This window comes from Alexandromys fortis, unplaced genomic scaffold, assembly GCF_014885135.2.
Source record: "Alexandromys fortis isolate MF-2015 unplaced genomic scaffold, M_Fortis_MF-2015_v1.1 scaffold_8_9099976_23576923, whole genome shotgun sequence".
NCBI classification, from domain to species: Eukaryota; Metazoa; Chordata; class Mammalia; order Rodentia; family Cricetidae; genus Alexandromys; species Alexandromys fortis.
In genome coordinates, this window is record NW_026067899.1 from 13,519,332 (window position 1) to 13,540,054 (window position 20,723).

Here is a 20,723-nt window from a genome sequence, read left to right on the forward strand (position 1 = left end):
AGGAGCTGCTTGTCCACCCTACCCCCACATAGCATCTCATAAATGTAGAGGAGGCATCTTTTTACATATTTCTTCTCTTTTCTTTCTTTTCTTTTTTTTCTTCTGGGCTTCGTAGCACACGCCTTTATTTACCAGCACTAGAGAGGCAGAATCAGGTGGATCCTTGTGAGGTCTAGGCAAAATTGTTGTTTGCTTTTGTTTTGAGATAGGGTCTCTATATTGCATAGCTCTGGCTATCCTGAAACTCACTAAGTAGAACAGACTGGCCTCAAACTCTGAGATCCGCCTGTCTATGCCTCCCAAGTGCTGAGATTGAAGGTGTGAACCACAAAGCACCTTCTACAGTGCAGAACTTTCCATGAAATTAATGAATTCTAGAAATCCTAGCTCATCTGCAGAGCCTGCAACCAGCCAGCCATCCTGTGCAGTCGCAGAGAAGACCCAGATGTCTACCAAACAGCACTTGGCCTTCAAACTCCCCATAAGGCATTGAGCTGGAACTGAAACAGGGTTAGTGGTCACCTCTCTCTCTCAGAGGAGTACTATACTGATCCATTAGCCAAGGGATGAGTCTACTATACTTGAACCTTACGTTCCAAATAGTTCATGTTCAAACTTGAGATACACACGCTCCATCTCTGTGGCTACTTCATCAAGTACAAGTAAGATGTGTACAAGCCCTCTCATATATACATGCTATGACACAATTAGACCTCATAAGTTTTTGTTGAAAATGTCAGATTTCAAAATAAGGTAAAATTGAGACTACCTAACTTAAAAGTATGTTTTATCCTAAATTTAGGGAGGGAAAAAAACCACGAAGAGAAAGCTTTCCAAACAGAAACATGTAACTATCAAGTTGGAAGGATGGAAAAGGAGACAGAAGCAAGAGGGCTCTCCGGGGGCATTTATAGAAAGTTTCCTCTGTCCCACAATATCCCTAAAAAGTTTCTTTAAAAGGCCTTAAAATGAATAAATAGTTGAAAATGAAATGCAAAGTCAAATCAAAGTGAATGTCAACGCTGCTCAGTTAGCAACAGCCTAGCAGCTCACCAGCTGTCAGCGCTAATCCTAGCTCAGCCGTTGACTCACGGGTGACCTATAGAAGTACAGTTAACCTCGCCGATTCTGTATGCCAGCCACAAAATAGCATCCCAAACTCCTCGAAGGCCCGACGAGAGTTAGAACCACAAGTTGCTGCCGCGGCCCCACTTTGAGGGCTAAGTGTTAAATAAAACCCAGAATTAGAGAGAAGCTGATAGGATGCTCTTCAGAGAACATTCCCAGCTCTGTCTGCATAATTTCAGTGCTTTGATGAAGCATGTCTCATAAGAAACAGTTCACCATACAGAGCGGTTAAGAATAGTTTCAACTGGCCTTATCTAAAATACAGAGTATTCCGAAGCCTCATCAAGCTTTAGATGCCAGGCACATTCCCACCACACTTAGTTGTATTTCTAGGAGAAAAAGCAGCCTTTCCAGGAATCTATGCACAGGGATCTAAATAAGAAAAGCAAATGAATGATGAATGTCTTTGGAATAAACCCTAACAATAAAACTCTCATCATAAGAAGCAGCTCATTGGTCACCTAGATTCAAAAGCAACATTCAGGATACATGGAGTGCCTGGAGGCTCAACAACATGATTGTCTTCCTCCAGAGAAATGGGACTGTAGGCAGCAAAGCCCTACAGGTCACAAGTTCCTGAACCACGGGAAAACATGGGTCCCCTACCTTCCCATACTGAATGGGGAAAGACTACAGTAAGAAACCTTTGCTATAAGCATGGGTTTTGAAGCTTGCTTGCTAGAGTAATTGGCTTGCATTATCCTGGCAATTCAGTTCCAGGATTAACATGTAACTATAAAGGGGCAGGAGAAATGATTCAGCAATTAAGGACACTTGTTGCTCTTGCAGGGGACCTGAATTCCATTCTCAGCACCCACATGGCCACTGACAATCATCTTTAACTCCAGTTCTGGGAGATCCAGCTCCCTCTTCTGGCCTCCGTGAGAACCGAGCATATTTGTAGCACAGGCAAATCACTCATTCACATAAAATAAACATTTAAAAACTACAACTGTTAGGTCGGAATGGTAGGCCAAGATTCCACTCACCTACTTTGTATACAGTTCATAATCTTGACTCTTTCCCTAGTGAATGACACCTCATCCTTTGTAGACAAATGTAAGACACACACAACCTAGAATATCATTTAAGTAGTTAAAAAGAAAGGAAATCCCTGTATGTGACAACCTTGATTTGCCGGATGGGTATTAGGACAAGGTGCTAAGATAACATAAGCCTACTTGATCTCATAGGTTGACTCTAAAATAGTGAAACGCACAGAAGCAGAGAGCAGTGGCCAACAGGACCCTGCACTGTAATACCAGGATGTGGTTAGATACTGCTCAGGGATACAACATTTCAGTTAAGCTCAAAGAAAGTAACAGAGTAGAACTGATTAGGAAGAGCTGAATTATTATTTGTTGCATTTTTAGGTTTTGTTGTTGTCTGGGTTTTTTGTTGTTGTTGTTTTGGTATAGTTTTTGTTGTTTGTAGGTGAGAGCTCAAGTAGCCTAGGCTAGCCTCCTACAGTATAGGCAAGGCTGGCCTTGAACATCTGATCTTCTGGCATCTACCTATTTTCCCCAGCTTAGAAAATTTGCTTTTACCCTTTCAAGATAAGACTTTTAAAAAGAAAGGCTGCTTTCAAACCTATGGAAAATGTATCTGAATATGGAAGACTGTTTTCCTGGGGAGAACAGACAAGTGAGGTCACAAATTGAAGGCCACTTAACATATAAACAAATGTGGCTTCTGAACGATCTCTCTGGTTGATTCTGACTCCAAATACCCTCAGCTCAGGAAGCTTCCCCCAATGAAGCTAAATTCTTTTTTGTTAATGTGCATCGGTATTTTGCCTGCACTTAGGTCTGTACGAGGGCATCGGATCCCCCAGGAGATGGAGTTATAGGTGGTTGTGAGTCACCATGCGGGTGCTGGGTCCTCGGGAAGAGCAGTCAGTGTTCTAACAAATGAGCAACCTCTTCCGCCCCTGAAGTTAAAATTTTTGTTTATTTTGTTTGAGACAGGGTTTCTTTGTGTAGCCTTGACTGTCCTGGAACTCACTCTGTAGACCAGGTTGGCTTTGAACTCACAGAGATCCACCTGCCTCTGCCTCCCAAACGCTGGGATTAAAGGGGTTCGCCATCACCCGAATTTAAAATCTTAATGATGTTGAGAGTGCTTAAAAAGCAGAATGATATTCAAAGATGTTTACTACAGAATAGCAATTAGGAGCAGCTTTTTTATTTAAATGTCATCAGAAACCCATCCAGTGTTTCTGTCTTCACTCACTTTTCCATTATTTCCATAGGCAAAACTGCATAAACCAAACCTTTATCTTGAAGAAGTTTGGTATTCCATTCTTTTTCTTCTTTTTCTTTTTGGTCTTTTGTTTATTTCGAGATAGGGTTTCTCTGTGTAGCACAGCTGTCCTGTAACTCACTCTGTAGTCCTGGCTGGCCTCGAACTTGTAAACATCCACCTGCCTGTACTTCCCAAATTCTGGAATTAAAACTATGCACCACCGCTGCCAGGCTGGTATGCCAGTGTGGTCCAAATAGAAGCACCCAACATTAAGAGAAAGGGAAAAGCTGCATGTGAATCTAAAGACCTACCATGTGCCAGACCACAGACAGATGCCCTGAGAGCATAGAGGGAAAGCCTGGAAGGAAGCCTTACCCTTATTTTATGAAAAGCCAAAGTCTTAAACTTCCATACCTGGTGCACTCCAACAAGCTCACCCAAACCCTGCTGCACTTGAACGATAAACTAACACATGAAGCTATTCGTATCGCTCTGCCCTTTGAATCCAGTGCTGGGGAGATTGGGGCACCAGGATTACATATTCCAGGCCAGACTGGGCTCACAGCGAGACCCAGTTTCAAAAAGAAAAAAAAAAAAAAAAGGAAGCACTTATTTTGACTAGAGTTGATCATTCTGTTTTTTGCTTCTCTAATCTTGTCTCTTGCTACTGAAGAAAAAAAAAAAAAAACCCTTGTGTCCATTCTAACAATAAGAAAGCACGGCTTTCTTACAACTTTACAAATAGCACAGTGAAAGGGAAAAACTGAAATATAAGTTAAAACAGGGCTCTCACCAATCTTGTGGGCTTTAATTACCCAGGCATCCCTTCACTCTTCAGTCCCATAAGGAATAAGCTACTGCTGCACTCATTGTTACAGAGAGAAAAACGAGGTCAACATTCAGGAAAACTGTCTACAATCCTAAACTGCCAAAACAGACGTCGTGGGGGCGGAGGTGTTGAAAGCGGGCTGCAGGAACTACTAGACAGATCACGTGCTTCAGAGGAAGACTCCTCAGCAGAATTTCCTTCCCTGATCCTTATAAGACCACTCCAAGCTACACAGACCTTCATTCCCAAAGCCCGCCCCCTGCTTTGTGTTTGAGTGGGGGGGGGAAGAAAGAAGTCAGTTGATCAATTTCACCTCGGCGTGAGCTCACAAAGTCCACTTCAACGTCAGGGTGGGAAATGGAAAGAACAAATGTACCACGTCACCCAAGAAGGGCCCCTCACAACTAAACTGACCTGTCACAGCAACCACAGTCGGTTAGAGAGGACACCACAGCATCACGTCAGTTTTTCCACTCCATACCTTAACAGGTGTGGAATCAATGATAAACTAATTATTAAAAAAAAAAAAAAAGATGCCTGTGTCCTAACATGAAAAGAGGCTGGAGTAACCCTGAGTTAAATTCTCCTATCTCAGCCTATTCCGCTCCATTCTCCACGGCCCACTCCATTCTTCCTGGCTACCTGGGGAATGCTCCCACAGTCCTACTGTAATACTGCCCACTTCTGTTCCTCATAAACCTACCCTGACAATGCCCCACGGCTCCCTCTTTACTACACTCAGTTTCCCCTTACACCTACTCCACTCTGTAAGCTGCTTAGGGCTAGAAGGTAAGAGGATCTCCCAGAAAAGGCCACTTCCTTTGACTCCACTTGTTGGACCGCATAAGAATGTCATCTAAGGCCGTTTCAACTAAAAGTTTATCATTAAACCCACATGGACTAAATAATGAATCAGCATCGACTTGTTCCTGGCAAATCACACGCCAACAGAATGTAGAGGTACAATTGCTTACCTGGCAAGTGGGAGGCTCTGGGATTAATCCCGAGCACACCAACAACAATGAAGAAGAAGTTTAAAGGAGAGAGAGAGTGACAAATGTAAATAGAGCTCAGCTGGGTGGACACTACCATCAGCCTAAGAGGATAGAGCAAGATCAAGGTTGGCTTAAGCAATTTAAAGAGAAGCTATTTCAAAACGGAAAGTAAAATAGAGGCCGAGGGGACAGTTCAGTGGGAGAGTGCCTGCCTAGCTTGTGTGAGGCCCTAGATAGATCTTCTGCATTGAAAAAGAAAGTAAACAAAGAAGGGAGGATGCACTCCCCAGCCCCGTGGTCTTCTATGACTATTATTAGTTATGTGAATGCATGTATCTTACATGTGACTATATGCACTAGAGAGCAGGTGCCTACAAAGGCCAGAGGCATCAGATCCTGCAACGCTGACAAAGATGCCAGGAATCGAACCCAGGTCTTGTAGAAGAACAGCAAGTGCTCTTAACTTCTGAGCCATCTCTCCAGTCACTGCCTGTGGTCTTTTGAGGGACATATAGGGAGAACTAGAAGGAGACTGAGGCAATCTTTATTGAGAATTGTCATTTTGGAGCACACAGCTGGCTGAACCAGGGAGCAGTCCACATACTTTATGCAGGCTTTTTTTCCTGTCAGGGGAAGGGTCATGATGATTAGCTCCTGATTCACACAGACCCACCCTTACTGCCTAAGGGAGCTGTCTTGTGTCTCACGACATAGTCAGTATGATTTAAGATAGTGGTAGGCAGCTGGAGATGTAGCTTCCTTGGTGGAGCATGAGCCTAGCATGTCTGATCCCCAACAATGAAAAATAAGGGGATAGGAAGATGAAGAATCAGAAAGAAAGGAAAATGAAAAGGCCCCTCAAAGACTTCTAAAAGCAGAATAGAGAAGAGGGAAGGGGGCTGAGAATGTGGATTCTTTTGCCATAAGCCCCTTCCCTTTAGGCCAGCAGATCAAAAGAAATCAGCCAACATTCATCTCTTTTTTCTAAAAGCAACTAAAGATACAGGCTCTGCCAGCTCCAAAAGACCCGACACTTCTACTGAGGGTCACAGTCCTGTTCCTAGATGTGAAGAGCCTCGCGTTCCACCGTCACTTCTAAAGCTGACCTGTTTGCCTCAAAAAGTGGGTGAGCTATTTCCTAACTTTCACTTGAGTGAAAGCTATACTGGCAAAGGTAAGCTAAATACTAACATACACCCGCAATAAGAAGCACCGTAGTGCCAATGAGATGGCTCAGCTAGCAGTCTCAGGAAGGAGAAAACTGACACCCACAGGAGTCCTACGATATCCACATTTGTGTAATGGCACATGCTTGCACACTTATGTGCATAAATACACACAAAAAACAAATAAATGTAAAAAAGGCGGGCCTTCTGTGAAGTCAGTCACTACCACCACCTCACGCTTTACCTGTCTTCTAGAAATAACTGTCCAGCCACTTCCTGAGACAAGTAATTGACTTAAAGACAAATAAAACCGAATCTTGTTCAGTCTCACTGATTTCCCTTTAAGAAGCTTTCTAAGATCTAAACAGCCATTTTCCTCCTATTTGTCCATGCAAATACAAGCTAATTTAACTAATTCAAAAAGGCTTTGTGAGATGGTCAGAACCTAAACCCACACAGATAACACCAAGCACATTTTAACGATTTACCAACTTTTCAGAGTCTACCCATTTGTATTTCACTCAATACCTTGCCTGTATTTTGAGACAAAAGCTCTGTGCTGGGAATGGCTGAGGTGCATACACAAGCCAGGACCAGGGAGACAGAATTCAGTGATGAGGGCAAATGGGTTGAACTTAAAAGTATAATGGATGGTACCCTAGGATATCACTATGTAGAGAGTCTTTTCAACACCAATTTATTCCCATCCCCCCCAGCCAGACAGGGTCTCACCACGCAGCTGTAGCTGTCCTGGAATTCACTATGGAGACCAAACTGGATTCGAACTCACAGAGATCCACCTACTTCAGCTTCCCAAGTGCTGGGATTAAAGGTGAGCTTCACCACACCCAGCCTTCTGGTTTATACTTAAAAGGCAGCTACTTTCCAGTCTGAACCATCTTAGAAAATTAGGCCTGGGCAAAGGCGGGGAATGGAGACAGCCGGTGAACACACCTGTACAAGGAGGCAGTACTTCCTACAACAGACCGCAGGAAAACGGAGCACATCTAAGAGCCTTACAAAAATGTAGCCAACACACAAGGCTCAAGGGGCAGATGATTCTGTTTCTTTCTCTGCTCTTGAAGTCAGTCACCATCCCCCGCAAACACACACACATCCAATGGCTCTGACTGGCACACACTTTGAGGGAGAAGAGAACTCTATTGCAGGTGGCCTGTGGCCATTTCAAGTCAGCCACTAAAATAAACTGTTTCCTCTCTCGGGAGTTTGTTTGTCTATCTTTCCCCAACCATCTCAAATTTACGGTCAAGGTAGTATCTTTAAAGGGTCAGGAATCACTGAAAATGCAGAAATTTCCTATGCAGTTCACTGACTGCAATAGGCCTGTAGCCGGGGGGTTGCTATGTTTGTTTTTCCAACAGAAGCAATCAGTTTAAAATGATAAATGACTTCAAGCTGCTGGTCCCCATTTCCCTGGGCTCTTAGGACAGTCAGGCTGCCTAACGTGAGGGGCTAAAGTGGCAAACACTCTAGAGAACAGCAGGCCCTTGCTATGCTCTCATTCTCTAAAGTCCAGCCCTGACTCAGCTGTTCGGGAGCACTACTACAAATTTATTCAGTGAGATCAGCTTTTTAAAAAAAAAAAAAAAAATTACAAAAGATGGAACAGCTGATATTTCAGGATAACATTAAACCATAAACTTCAGAGTAAAACAGGATTACTATGGTTAAAAAGACATAAGCCACATATGAATTTAGCAACACCTATTAGATATCATGACCTTTGGCACTGGCATTTCCCAGTTTCGGTTCAGATAACCTGGGAGTAGGGGGAAGACGAAGGGAGTAATCTAATCCCTGATGCCCAAGTCCCAGGCTTCTGAAATAGCCTCTGCAGAAGCAGCATCTTTCACACTTGCTCTTGAGAAACCAAAGCAACTTTTTCAAAGAAAACATATCAAGCATAGTCAAGAGGCAAGAAAGAGAATCAACAGCAAGACAGCTAATGTGGGCACCACACACACCCTAGGAAGCCTGGCGTCCAATGCCCATGGCTCAGAATGAAAAGAGAGGGTGACACAGTCTCTCCAATACCTCTCTGCTTTAAGAAGAAATGCATTAAATAAATAAATAAATAAATAAGCGAGCTTTGGAGCCTGGGCAGGCACAGTAACTGAATTACGAAGCACCAAGCATAAACTGTCTGAGTTCCAGACCAGCCAGGCTAAAGAGTAAGGCATTGTCTGTCTGGGAAAAAAAAAAAAAAATCAGAGGCGCTTATTCACGGTAAGGATAAGGCAACTGTGAAACAATACATTAATTCTTCTTAATATGTGTTTTTTGAGGTGGTATTTCCAATTCAGGATAAAAACCTCCAAGCATCGTGCCTGGTTCTACCACGTTCTAACACAAAGAAACAGAAAGAACAAGGAAGTGTAGAGAAGCACGTGGCTTAAAGGTAGCCACAGACATGGCGAGGTGTTACAGCAAGCTGGCCTTGTCACCCAAGCTCTCCCTCCCGCTCTCCTCCTGAAGCAGGACTGTTGGCCCAAATGGCATGGGAGAAGAAAAAAACAGGGAATCAAAATGAACTACAGCATCTCAAGGCTGAAGAAAACAAAATCCTGCAATGAGATCATTTCCGGCTCTCAACCTTAACTGTACGAAGGCATGGCTGTGGTACAAAAAGAAAAAAAAGAGGCTGAACTGAACAGTCTTCAGAATGTTCACATTAATCCCACAGTTGCAGTGTCCCACGCTGAACTCCGCTCCTTACTTGAGATGATGTCCTTGTTATGTAAGTAACTGAACCTTTAAGAAATATAAAGGCACTGTGGCACATGCCTTTAATCCCAGCACTCTGGAAGCAGAGGCAAGTGGATCTCTTTGAGTTTGAGATCAGCCTGACCAATACAGTTCCAGGACAGCCAGGGCTCCACAGTGAAAACATGTCAGAGAGAGCCAGAGAGAGAGAGAGAGAGAGAGAGAGAGAGAGAGAGAGAGAGGAACATAATGCTTTTCTACTTCTTTTCCCAGTCTCCTGCCTTCTAATAGGACAAACTTGTCAGGAGCAAATAAGCACCCAAGCATCTCAATGAACTGAACAAAGTAAAGTCTAAATGAACAAACCCTGGCACGAATCAATGAAGCAGTTTTTAAAAATCAAAGAGCCAAGACAGAGGCTTTTGAGAAAACACAGGGCATTCAAAGTTCATGGGCATCACAAGGCAGTATTCTGAGGGTCGCTTTAAACTGAGGAACTTTAAGAGTAATTCCTACACACAGCCATGAGCACACACAGCATCAATGCTTCCCCACCAGCTCATGCGCTTACTCACTTGCTTCCTTCTGTAATGAGCAAACTGAGAGAGTCCCAAAACAGTGGCCAGAGCTCCTCCGCCCACAAGAACAGTCCCCTTCACTGCCTTTTGAAATGCCATTGCTCAGCCTACAAAGAAAAATAGAAAGAAAATAAGTTAATTTCATTGTATAATAATCTTAGTAAGACACTGTACAGATCATGAAGCTATATCAAGGTAGACAGGAAGACATTAGAAGACTCCTAACATGCCAATGGGTATACCACGATTCAAAAGCAATAATCCAAGAAACCAGGACGAGGAAATTGATTACATAAACGTTACATTCAGAGCTGCCGGGCATTAAAGAAAGAAATGCAAATTAAGAGACAACTCAGGGTATTTAAACAGTATAAAGTCAAGAGAGCTGTGAAAAGAAATGTCATTGTGGAGTTGACAAAACTACAAGCTGTACTTGCGAATTTGTTCCACTGCTAATCCCCTCCCCACGGGAAACGGGTGGAAGTCCTGGGTCACTCTACGGGACAATAGACCTCAGGCCTGCTTCAGGGTTCAATTTAAACTCTGAGACGACTTTCTGGAGTTTTCCCTTCTTAATGAAATCCTCCCGGAAGCCAAAAGCCAATGTGCTGAGACGTCCGTCACTGGACCGGTGGATACTTTACAGATAGGTGGTCAGCAGACACCAGGTCCTGTTTTTCTAACAAAATGCTAACTTAACCTCCTGTAACCCCTTTTGTTGGAGGAGCTTTAAAAAAAGACAAGGAAAGGGGGTGGGGGATAGAGAAAGGTTTCTCTCTAGCCAGCGACATGGTGGCAATGTCAAAGAGAAGACTCCTTTGTGTTCACAGTGTATTGCCAAATAAAGTGCTGTATTGTGTGCGAGCTTTCTTTCTTCTTCCTGGTTTTCAATGACTGGATTGATTGGAATTAAAAAAAAAAAAAGAAAAAAGAAAAAAGTTCTGTTCTTTAAGATTTAAATTTTTTTCAGACTCCTTTGGATGCCAAAAACATTACAAGAAATAAGAATCCCACCAAAGTCTTCTGATCTACTTTTATTCTGTTAAACATAGAAGAATCACACTCTGTGAGCACCTTTATTTATTTATTTTTTTAACTTAGGAGCAAATAATTTGGCCCGCCTAAACCTTTCCCCCCACTAAGGCAGCCGGCACTCCCACCTCTTACAAGGAAGCCGATACCCTATCTTCCAGGAGGGGTGGTGGCCAGACCTGTCTGAACAACTCACTTATGCTCTACTAACATGGAGCAACTCAAGAGCTTGCTAAGATTAAAGGTAGTTCTAACTTAGAATAGAAAAAAAAAGTTCAATGTAAATATGTTGGGTCCCATATTGGATGTAAAATATCTGTTCTACTCTCCTAAATTAAAGAATTTCAGTAGAGTTGGTAACTAGATTCTACAGAGAACTCATTTGGGAATACTATAAATTATACACTAAAATAGAAGCTGGCATTTCTTAAATTTTTTTATTCCTTTCTCCTTTACAAATGACAAGATTCCAACATGGCTTTTTTATTGCCATTATTAACATTCTTATCTAAGAAATATTAATATATAGTAAATACATTAATATATTAACTATAAATGCCCTGACATTGAAGGTCTCTTCTTTACTATCTTTGTTGCTGCAAGTTAGGAAAGACAGGAAAGACCCAGGGGACACAGGAAAGAAGAGGAGCCCTCCCCTGGGAATAGCTGAAGCCCCTCAGCAGCAGAGAATCAAGATTCCAGCTCAATCAGCATTTGCTTAAAGCATCCTTCCCTAACTGTAAATGTACAACTTTCCAGCAATCTCACCAAAACCACTTACAGTAAAGGACATGCCCTAACTCCCTAGCATCGTTCCTTTGGTTTCACCTGTGGACTGTAATCCTATCCAAGAAACCTCTAGAGCCCTCTACAATCTCCCTTCTCAGGAGAGGGAGAGAGAGAAGGGGGAGAGGAAGGAGTGAACCAGGTTCTTAGCAGTCTTTTGAGATGTAAGTTGAGAGTCACCAAAATAGGGTTAACGACAGAGACTCCTTAAGGGCCTCATAACCACAACTGGGTGTTTTTTTATCCATTCCCTGAGCTTCTCTTCCTTGACCTCTGTGCTTAAAAATCTATAAAAAAGTCTTGTAATAAACTAATTCTTCTTTGAGAAGCTCACATCCAGGCTCTTGGGTGTTCTTTCCCTGAGCACTTTTCTAGTTTTAATCAACTCCAAGTCTATTTCACACAGACTAGGACTAAAATTCTTTTCTGGCCAAAGCCGGGAATCTTGTGTTGACTTGAGTCAGGATCCCTAAAAGTTATGCAGGAACTCCACAGACTGTTTCGAGCGATGTGGAGCTGCATCTCCACCTCTGCCACCATCAACACTTCTACATAAGCATCCACTTTTGCTCAAACTGTGGAAGATTCTGTGTGTGCTCACTATGGAAGTCAAACATTCAGTTACCCTTAGGCTAAACCTTATCGTCTTTAAATGTCGAAACCGCACGAGAGCAGACACCCATTTGCCACAGCTTTACCCTATTTAAGGTGCTGAGATAACTCTTCACCTGGATGCCTGTCTCAACAAGAGAAATCATGGATGGAGGTCCTGGGACAGCCCACTAGCAGACGGTTAGTTTGATCAACTTGGGACAGAGGACAGAGTCTAAACAATGCACATGCCTACCCCATGTAGACAGAAGCCTGATGGTCCATCGGATATGAGTGTGGTGGCTGGTTGACTTGGGGTAGTATCACTATTTGTCTTGCTGATAATGTCATTCATGACCTCACAAAGGAAACCACACATCATCAAGACAACTGTGGGGTGGGACATGTAAGTCAATGAGAATGTCTCAGCATTAGGTGTTCATTCATTTAGCCAATTAAGCGTGGGGTTGGTTCTTCCGAAAGTGTGCCTTTCCTACGTAACTAATTTTAATCTTTCAATTTAACTTTCCTATACTAAAATTTGCAAAAGATTATTTTCAATAACCTACTAGTACTAACAAAAAAACCTGTATTCACATAACATTGGAGTTAACAATAACTTTTACTGTAATTATCTTTTTATAATTTTATGAAATAATTAAAAGATTGTTTCTACTAAGACTCTGACTCAAAAAACAATAATGAAGATTATTTCTACTATCATCAAATCCTTCTATAAGGTCACCCAGTCACCTGTAATGAGTAAAACACACAGGCAGTCCAAAGTCTAAAACATAGGCTATTTCACCCTGTTATCCTAAAATCAGCATTGATAGGTTTGTTTTTTATTAAGAATGTTGACATGGGGCTGAATGTGGTCGTACATGCCTTTAATCCCAGAGTTGGGAGGCAAAGGCAGGAGGATCTCTATTAGTTCCAGGCTAGCTAAGGAGGGGGTCACAATGGCAAACAGCTGTCATTCATTGAGTGTTTGCTTTACTGCTTTTTACCTTAAAACATCTAGCTTCATTTGCTGAGATGGCTCAATGGGCAAAGAGCTTGCCTCAGAAGCATAAAGACCCGAGTTCAAATCTCAGAACCCAAATAAAAGGCAGAATTTGGTAGCATGTGTCTATGATCCCAGCTTTCCTGCTGGGAGATGGTACATGGAGAGAGACGATTATTCCAGAAGCTCACTGGCCAGCTAGCCAAGTGTATGCAGGAGGAAAAGCAAAAGGCCACAACTCAAAGTGGAAGGTACAGGCTAAAACCTGTGGTTATCCTTTAACCCACCCCAACACACACAGGCACACTGGCATACACTTACTGTTAGAGATGGAGCCCCTGGCACAGTATCTACCAATAGCCCAGGGCCAAATAAAGCAGGTGTCTTGTTTTAATGTTCAAAGAAATGTATTAAAAGCAAAAAAAATAAAATAAAATAAACACTATACCACAGACATGTATCCATTATAGTACCTTATAAGGGAAAAGGTCTTACCGTGGTTACAAAGAAAAGATAATTTCCAAATATCAATTTTTAAAGTAATTAGAAGGGGCAGGATAAATGGCTCAGTGGTCAAGAGCACTGTCTGCTCTCCCAGGGTTTGATTCCTGGGGTCAACATGGTGGCTCATAACCTTCTTGAACCCCAGTTGCAGGGTAGAGAATCCAAATGCCATCTTTGGGCACCAGAACCTCATATGGTACACAAACATACATGCAGGGAAAACATCCATACACATAAAATAATATTTTAAGTAATAAAAGATGCAACTAGAAAGCTATCAACTAAAGACAGAATAGAAGATCGGGAAAAATGAAAGGGGCATGGGAATAGAAAGCAGCCTCCTGCACAGCAGTGGTGGCACATGCCTTTAATCCCAGCAGAGACGGGGATCTCTGTGAGTTCAAGGCCAGCCTGGTCTGTAGTAGTGAGTTCCAGGACAGGATCCAAAGCTACACAGAGAAACCGTCTTGGAAAAAAAAAAAAAAGAAAAGAAAGAAAAAGGAATAAAGAAGGGAGGAAAGAAAGCAGCCTCCCACTTCAGAACCTGCCTTACCAGAAACTTCAACACAACCTAAAAATCAAAAAGATCAGAGTGAGGGTTTATCCTCAAGACTAAGATGGTATCACTGAACTGTACTCACCCAAGGTCAAGATGTTTATGGCCCTGAGTTCAACTGTATCACTGCTCCTCTCTCTTCATAAATCTAAACAAAGCACCTCATAAACAACCTCAACATTTTATCTCCAGATAAAAATCCTTCAAGGGTCTGGAGAGATGACTCAGCAGTTAAGAACGTGTGCTGCTCTTGCAGAGGGCCTGGTTCCCCAGCACCTACGTGAACGATTCCAATTGTCTAACTCCTGTTTCAGGTGGTCTGGCCTCTGTAGATAGCAGGCATGTGTGTGACGCACATTTATGCACCCGGGCAAAACATTCATACACATAAAATGAAAATGTATCTTTTTAATTTTGAAGAAAATTCTTTAAAGGTAAACCAGCTCATATTTTTCCAAGCTTTAAAAATTACTAATTTCTAAACTCTGATGAGTTATTAAACTTGGTTTGACATTATGTCCTTCGACTAAAGTAATTGTGTTTCACTCTGGATTGTTCTGAAATCCTTTCCTACTCAAAGGTCCTGTCTCAGAGATCTACCCTGGATTCTGCTTTCCCTGAGCAGGGGAGCCCATGAGAACTCTTCTAGCAACTGACATCAGTACAGAGCTCCGTCTCCCTGCCACCGAAGACAGAGGTGAAAATACTGATGAATCTTCACTTTGGGCATTAAAAGTACAAGAAAACCATCAAGAGAAAATGGTAGAAACATAAAACTTAACTAGCTTATCACACAGCTCAACGGCCATGTTTTCTGGACTGTGAATTAAATCACATGCACAGTGACTCAGGGCTGGCTCCCGTGCTGGCATGTCCCAACTCTAATTCTTCCAAGAAGACTAGCTCAGCTGGCCAAGCCTCAACAAAATGGTCCTCGCTCACACATGCATCTGCCTCAAGATGCATGCCTCCCTTTACAGTAGAACTCTGGGCAGAAGGTTATGAGGAAGAAGATGATAAGCTGACAGTGAAACCATCCCTGTGGGAGGTGAATGAGCCTGGCTTAAGGCAACCTTGGGAAATGTGGCCACAGAGAAATCCCGAATTTCTCAACAGGATCTCACAAATGATGACAGGAGGAAGTGGCCAAGAACAAGTATGTAAGTTGAACAGTCCCGGAAGCTGGGGGTTGGCCCCAGTGGTACTGATCTAGAAAGACAAACAGACCAAAGCAGGGAAGGAGACCAGTTTGGAACTGAGGAAATTTGAAATATTATCACAACACTAAATTTTTTTTCCTTTTTTTTAAAAAAAAGATTTTATTAACTATTTTATTTGCAGTGTTCTGTCTGCATGTATGTCTGCAGGCCAGAATCAGATCTCATTAGAGTTGGTTGTGAGCCACCATGTGGTTGCTGAGAATTGAACTCACTACCTCTGGAAAAACAGCCAGTGCTCTTAACCGCCAAGCCATCTCTCAGCCCCACTTATTTGGAGAAAGCAAAAGCATTCGTCATATTCATCCTAAACTTATAAAAGGGTCACCAAAGTAATCAGCTAAGGGTACTGGCTTGGGAAACATCCGCCTAGAACTCAACATCACAACTGCCACTTGAGCGCTCAGACATAAACCACAGCGGCCACTTCTCAAAGCCTACAGGCTACTGTTTGAGTTTACTGTCTGTCCAGCTCAACTGAATGCTTAGTCATCCATTGAGAACTCCCACTACGGCAGTCACTCTGACCAACATGAGAAGCACATCTCAAAACAGTCACTACGTGTCCGTGGCCTGTGTCCTCCTACTCAAAGGCAAGACCACCATCCCAGCTAAATCATATATTTTAAACAACTTAATCAAACATCTACCTTCAAAAGCAAGCAATAGCCACCAACTGAGAAATGCAAAAGAACAAGCAAGGACACTCAGTAGTGAAAGAGCTTGCACAGGACCTACCACCTGAGTTCAGTCCCCCAGATCCTAAGATGGAGAGAACGGACTCCCACACACACATCGGCTGCGGTCTGTGCTCGCCTGTCTGCACGCATGAGTACAAGTACACCGACACGCTATAGACACACACACAATAATAATAATAATAATAATAATAATAATAATAATAATAATAATAATAAATGAAACAAAAAACTTAAGAAAGATAAATCTAGAACGACCAGAATTCTCTATCTTTAGCATTCGTGTTCCTCTCTCCTCCAGATCTTCATCTAATCTTCTCTCTCAGCACTCACCAAGATGGAAAGGTAACATAAGAAATAGTTCATGAAACTGTATTTATCTCTTTCCTTGAGAGAAACCCCGGACCTGTTGACAAACTGTCCTCTTTCTGGACTCTTAGAAAGCAATCCCATTGGCCAGCAGTGAGCATCTCATCTCCCTGTTCTCCATTAACTGCAGAAAAATAAGAACTTCTCAAGCGGTTGATTGGGTAAGCCAGTGCAGGAATAAGCATCCCAACCAAGTGTGATCAGTGCGTGAGATAGTACTGTTCAAAGGACACTTTCGGCTGGGTGTGGCAGTGTGTGCCTGTCATCCCAGGACCAGGAAGGAGGCCAGCTCCAGATGAACAGCAAGACCTGTCTTGAAAGGCAAAAGGCTGAGGATGGAGCTCGGTGGTGGAGCTCTTGTCTAGCAAGGGGAGTAGTCCAACCACCAGCCTTGCGGTTTTCGGGGGCAGGGTTCTCCAGCAAGGTAGCAAAACCTTCCAGGCTCTTCTGACTGCCTATCTTGAAAAACCCAGCCGCACAAGGCATTTCAGATATAAATAAGATCCCCAGGACATAACTCAGAGGTAGCACAAACTATCTTACTACCACTTACAAACTAAACACACAAGGAGGCCCAAAGGTAGCACAAAGCCCCCCCCCACACACACACACACACACTTCACTCTCAGTTTGCACCTGAGCCCGGAAAGCCACCCCCTCATCCCACTGAGTCATGTCACACTGTCACACCCATGAGAGGCACAAGTCACGGGTCCAACCCACATGTACAACCACATATTAATCCAGTGACTTTAAAAAAAAAAGGTATGTGAATTTTACAAAATTAAAGTGCTACACTTCCTCAGAGGAAATCCTGCCCAGTATGTCTAGAATCTTAGAGACTGACAACAACCCACAGCGAAATAGAAGCATCTTCCCTTTCAGTTACCCATGCTAAAACAAGGGCAGGGTTTCTGGGTACATGGAACTAGAGAGGTTTTATTTAGGGTTTGTTGTTGTTTGATGTTTTCTGAGACAGAGTCTACTGTAGCACAGGCTAGCCTTAAACTTCTCATCTCGTGCCTCTGCCTCCCAAGTGATGAGACTATAGGGAAGCAAAAGCAAAGCCAGCTTTGGCAGGTTGTAAGGAAGTGAACTCTTGATTATTCTAACTCCTCAGAGAGAAGTCCCCTTTGGTTCAGACACAAAACACACAGGTGAAATGCTGACACAGTCAAGCAGCAACCAAAGCGCAGAAGACTAGTTGGAAAATGAATGCCAGAGTACTTCCTAAGACACGACTCTAAAGGAAAGAAAAAAAAGATGTGAATGAATCAAGTTCTGAGAAAACAGTAGATGCCTATCCTTGGGTCACCCTCGAAACTGTGTGTGCGCGAGCACACGCGTGCGCGCACGTGCGTGTGTGGGACAAGGAGCTGCAATTCTAAAGAACACACACACTATGCATGATAGCAGAGAACAAAGATAAAGCTTTCCAGAAGTCAGTGAGCAAAGCATTCTCCTGGTAGCACAAGATACGTGAAAGATGCGGAAACTGAGACCATCCTGTATCCTCAGGTTCCGGCTGATGAGATGCTAGGCTGTGGCAGAAGAGGGGAGTTTGCACCATTGCCTCACGGGACTGTGCCCCATACCTCCACACCCTCACTGACAGCAGGGCTACTTCAGGAAAAAGCAGAACTTTCTACATCCAATCTACTTTGAAAAATCTAGGCCAAGAAGGCTCAGACCCACCCAACAACAACAACAACAACAAAAAAAGAGGGCGGGAGAGAAGTATTGACAGAGATTAATAAAGAAAAAGGAGGAACAAAAACAAGGGATTTCTATGTCTGATTTACCTTAGCTGCCATGAAATGGGAACAGATCCCCTTACACATATTAAAATGATTGATTGACACAGAAAGTTGGCCCTACCACTTCACTGTAAAGCTAGCCTGACATCGACTGCTTGGGTTTCTACTCAGCATGGATGGAAATGAGGCGGCTACGCTAGACCTTACTTGATCTCAACCTATACACAGACTGCCGAAGTCACTGCAGTTCTTACCTAGTGCTATCCTACTTACATGCAGAATCCTGCATTGAAATCTTAATGTGTTCATTTTTGCAGCCCTGTCCTTTGTTACTTTTGCCCATGCACATATATTTAGGATAAATGTGTTACTTTTTAAAAGTTTATGACATTTGGAAATAAATTTCAAAAGGTTTCTAAAGTTTTTGAAATTAAAAAAAAAATGCTTCAGCCAGGGAGGACTTTGAAATAACTTTCTGCAAATCTCTCCAGACAAAACTGGGTCAGCTATATCATTTTAGGAGCTAAACCACAGTGACTCCAGATGAGTGGGAATGAGGCTAGCCCAAAACCTCTCTCCAGTCTCAGAGAAAAGCAGGGGCCCCAGAGCCTGGCAGGGGGGCAGGACTGGCAAGGTGAAGACTCCAATTGCATCCAGAGCTCATCAGAGTTCAAATGGTGTAAGGAAAAGTCATAAAAGATAGGTGGTCAGGCAGTGGCGGTGCATGCCTTTAATTCCAGCACTCATGAGGTGGAGACAAGTGGATCTCTTCTTCAAGACTTGGTCTACAGAGCAAGTTTCAGGACAGCTAGGACCACACATAGAAACCCTGACTCAGAGAGAGAGAAAGAGAGAGAGAGAGAGAGAGAGAGAGAGAGAGAGAGAGAACACCTAAATGAGCCAACAGAAAGCCTATTAAAAAGAAAATACCAAAAACCTGAATATGCAATTTTTCCTTTTATAGGTTAATACACAGTATGATAACAATTAAACAAACATTTATTTCAAATTCCTCTACAATGAAAATACTTTGTAAAAGGAGCGGTCTTAGGGGAACAGGTAGATTCAGCTCAATGGCCATTTGCTATTTAACATCTAACTTTGTAGGAAATACATGGTGTTTCCAAAGTAATTGCCGCACTGTGTCCTGTGTAAATGCACACAGAACTAAGACATGAATTTGAGCCCTTATTTTATTTCCTTATTTTCAAGAAGTCCCCTGTAGAAGCACGAGAAATCTCTTGAGTGTGGAGAGTGACCTAAGGCAGTCATGCTTTCGCTTCTAATGAGTAAGTCTGCTAGGTATGTGGCAAGTAAACGTGAGAAAACCAACAGCGAGTAGCAGCTAGGTAGAGGCAGCATGGAGCTAGCAAAGCAGCACCCAGTCAGGCCTACAGCATCTGCAGAAATGACTGGCAAAGCCTGCTGAAGTTGGCATGCTGGGAGATTCTGGACAGAGAAGAATTCTCTTCAGGAGACAGAGCTTCTGGCTTCTCACTCTCACCATGGGCATTTTTATTCCATGGAATAAACAATAGCAACCTCAGTCGGAAATGCTTCGCCCTTGGTGCGTTCTCAAGTGCACAGTGTTTTAATACCCTTAGCCGGTGGCTGGTCCCCTTTCTCCTGGTCATTGAGTTAGAGTCAGCCTGGCCCAGAGGTTTGAAGGAAATCTTTCCTGTTCCTAGATTCCACTTTCAAAAAGTTTAAAGAGCACATGCTAGTTACCAACATAAGGTACATTACATCATCTCAACAAAACAGATTTATATTAAGTACAAATGACAACAGTTTAATTTATAACAAAATGGTCTACCTGCTTTCCATGGAATTGCTATAAAAATCATAAAGAACTACAGTTCACGAAGTCAATCTGTTGAGCACTTTAAGTTCATTTCAAAAGCAAAGTTCAGGGGCTAGAGAAATGGCTCAGCAGTTAAGAGCACTTATTGCTCATGCAGAGGACCTCAGTTCTGCTCTCAACACTAACATATGAGCTCACAACTGGCTGTAACTGCAGTTTCAGGGGACCTGACTGACGCACCATGCATATATACAGTGAGCATGCACACACACACACACACACACACACACACACACACACACAAAGCATTCATATTCAAAAATAATAAAACTAAAAAGAAAAACACAATTAATATTTACTGTCTATAGTCCTAGAACTGTAACTTAAGGCAGTCTTGAGAAGGCTAACATAAAATGACCCTAACATGTAAAACTCTAGAATACAGCTCTTAAAAAAAAAAAAACAGCCATCCCAAAAGGTAATGAAGGTAAGAACTTCTGTAAATAGGAGGCTGATATAAAAGTCAATAAACTTTCATTTTTGCACATCACCTGACAAGAAACTCCTCAATGTTAAGAAGTGTGATTTAAAAAAATAGAGTATTCAACCACTACAAAAGAAACTTCAATTCCACCTTAAAAAATAAAGGGATTAGAAATCACATAAATTTGCTTAATCGTGATTCCCTCTGTCTCTTTTAGAGTATTTGTGTGGTTGGGGAACAGTAGGCACCATTTGA

General features: G+C 42.6%; 1 protein-coding gene across 2 annotated transcripts in view; it reads right to left on the bottom strand.

Moving 5' to 3' along the window:
- Gpd2 (glycerol-3-phosphate dehydrogenase 2) overlaps positions 1-20,723 on the bottom strand; it is a 136,424-nt gene that overhangs the window by 88,939 nt on the left and 26,762 nt on the right. For both annotated transcript variants that reach the window (XM_050122261.1, XM_050122257.1), the window contains exon 2: positions 9,662-9,771. In XM_050122261.1, the coding sequence (XP_049978218.1) occupies positions 9,662-9,763 (102 nt within the window). In that variant the 5' untranslated portion in view covers positions 9,764-9,771. The remainder of the gene's footprint in view (positions 1-9,661; positions 9,772-20,723) is intronic.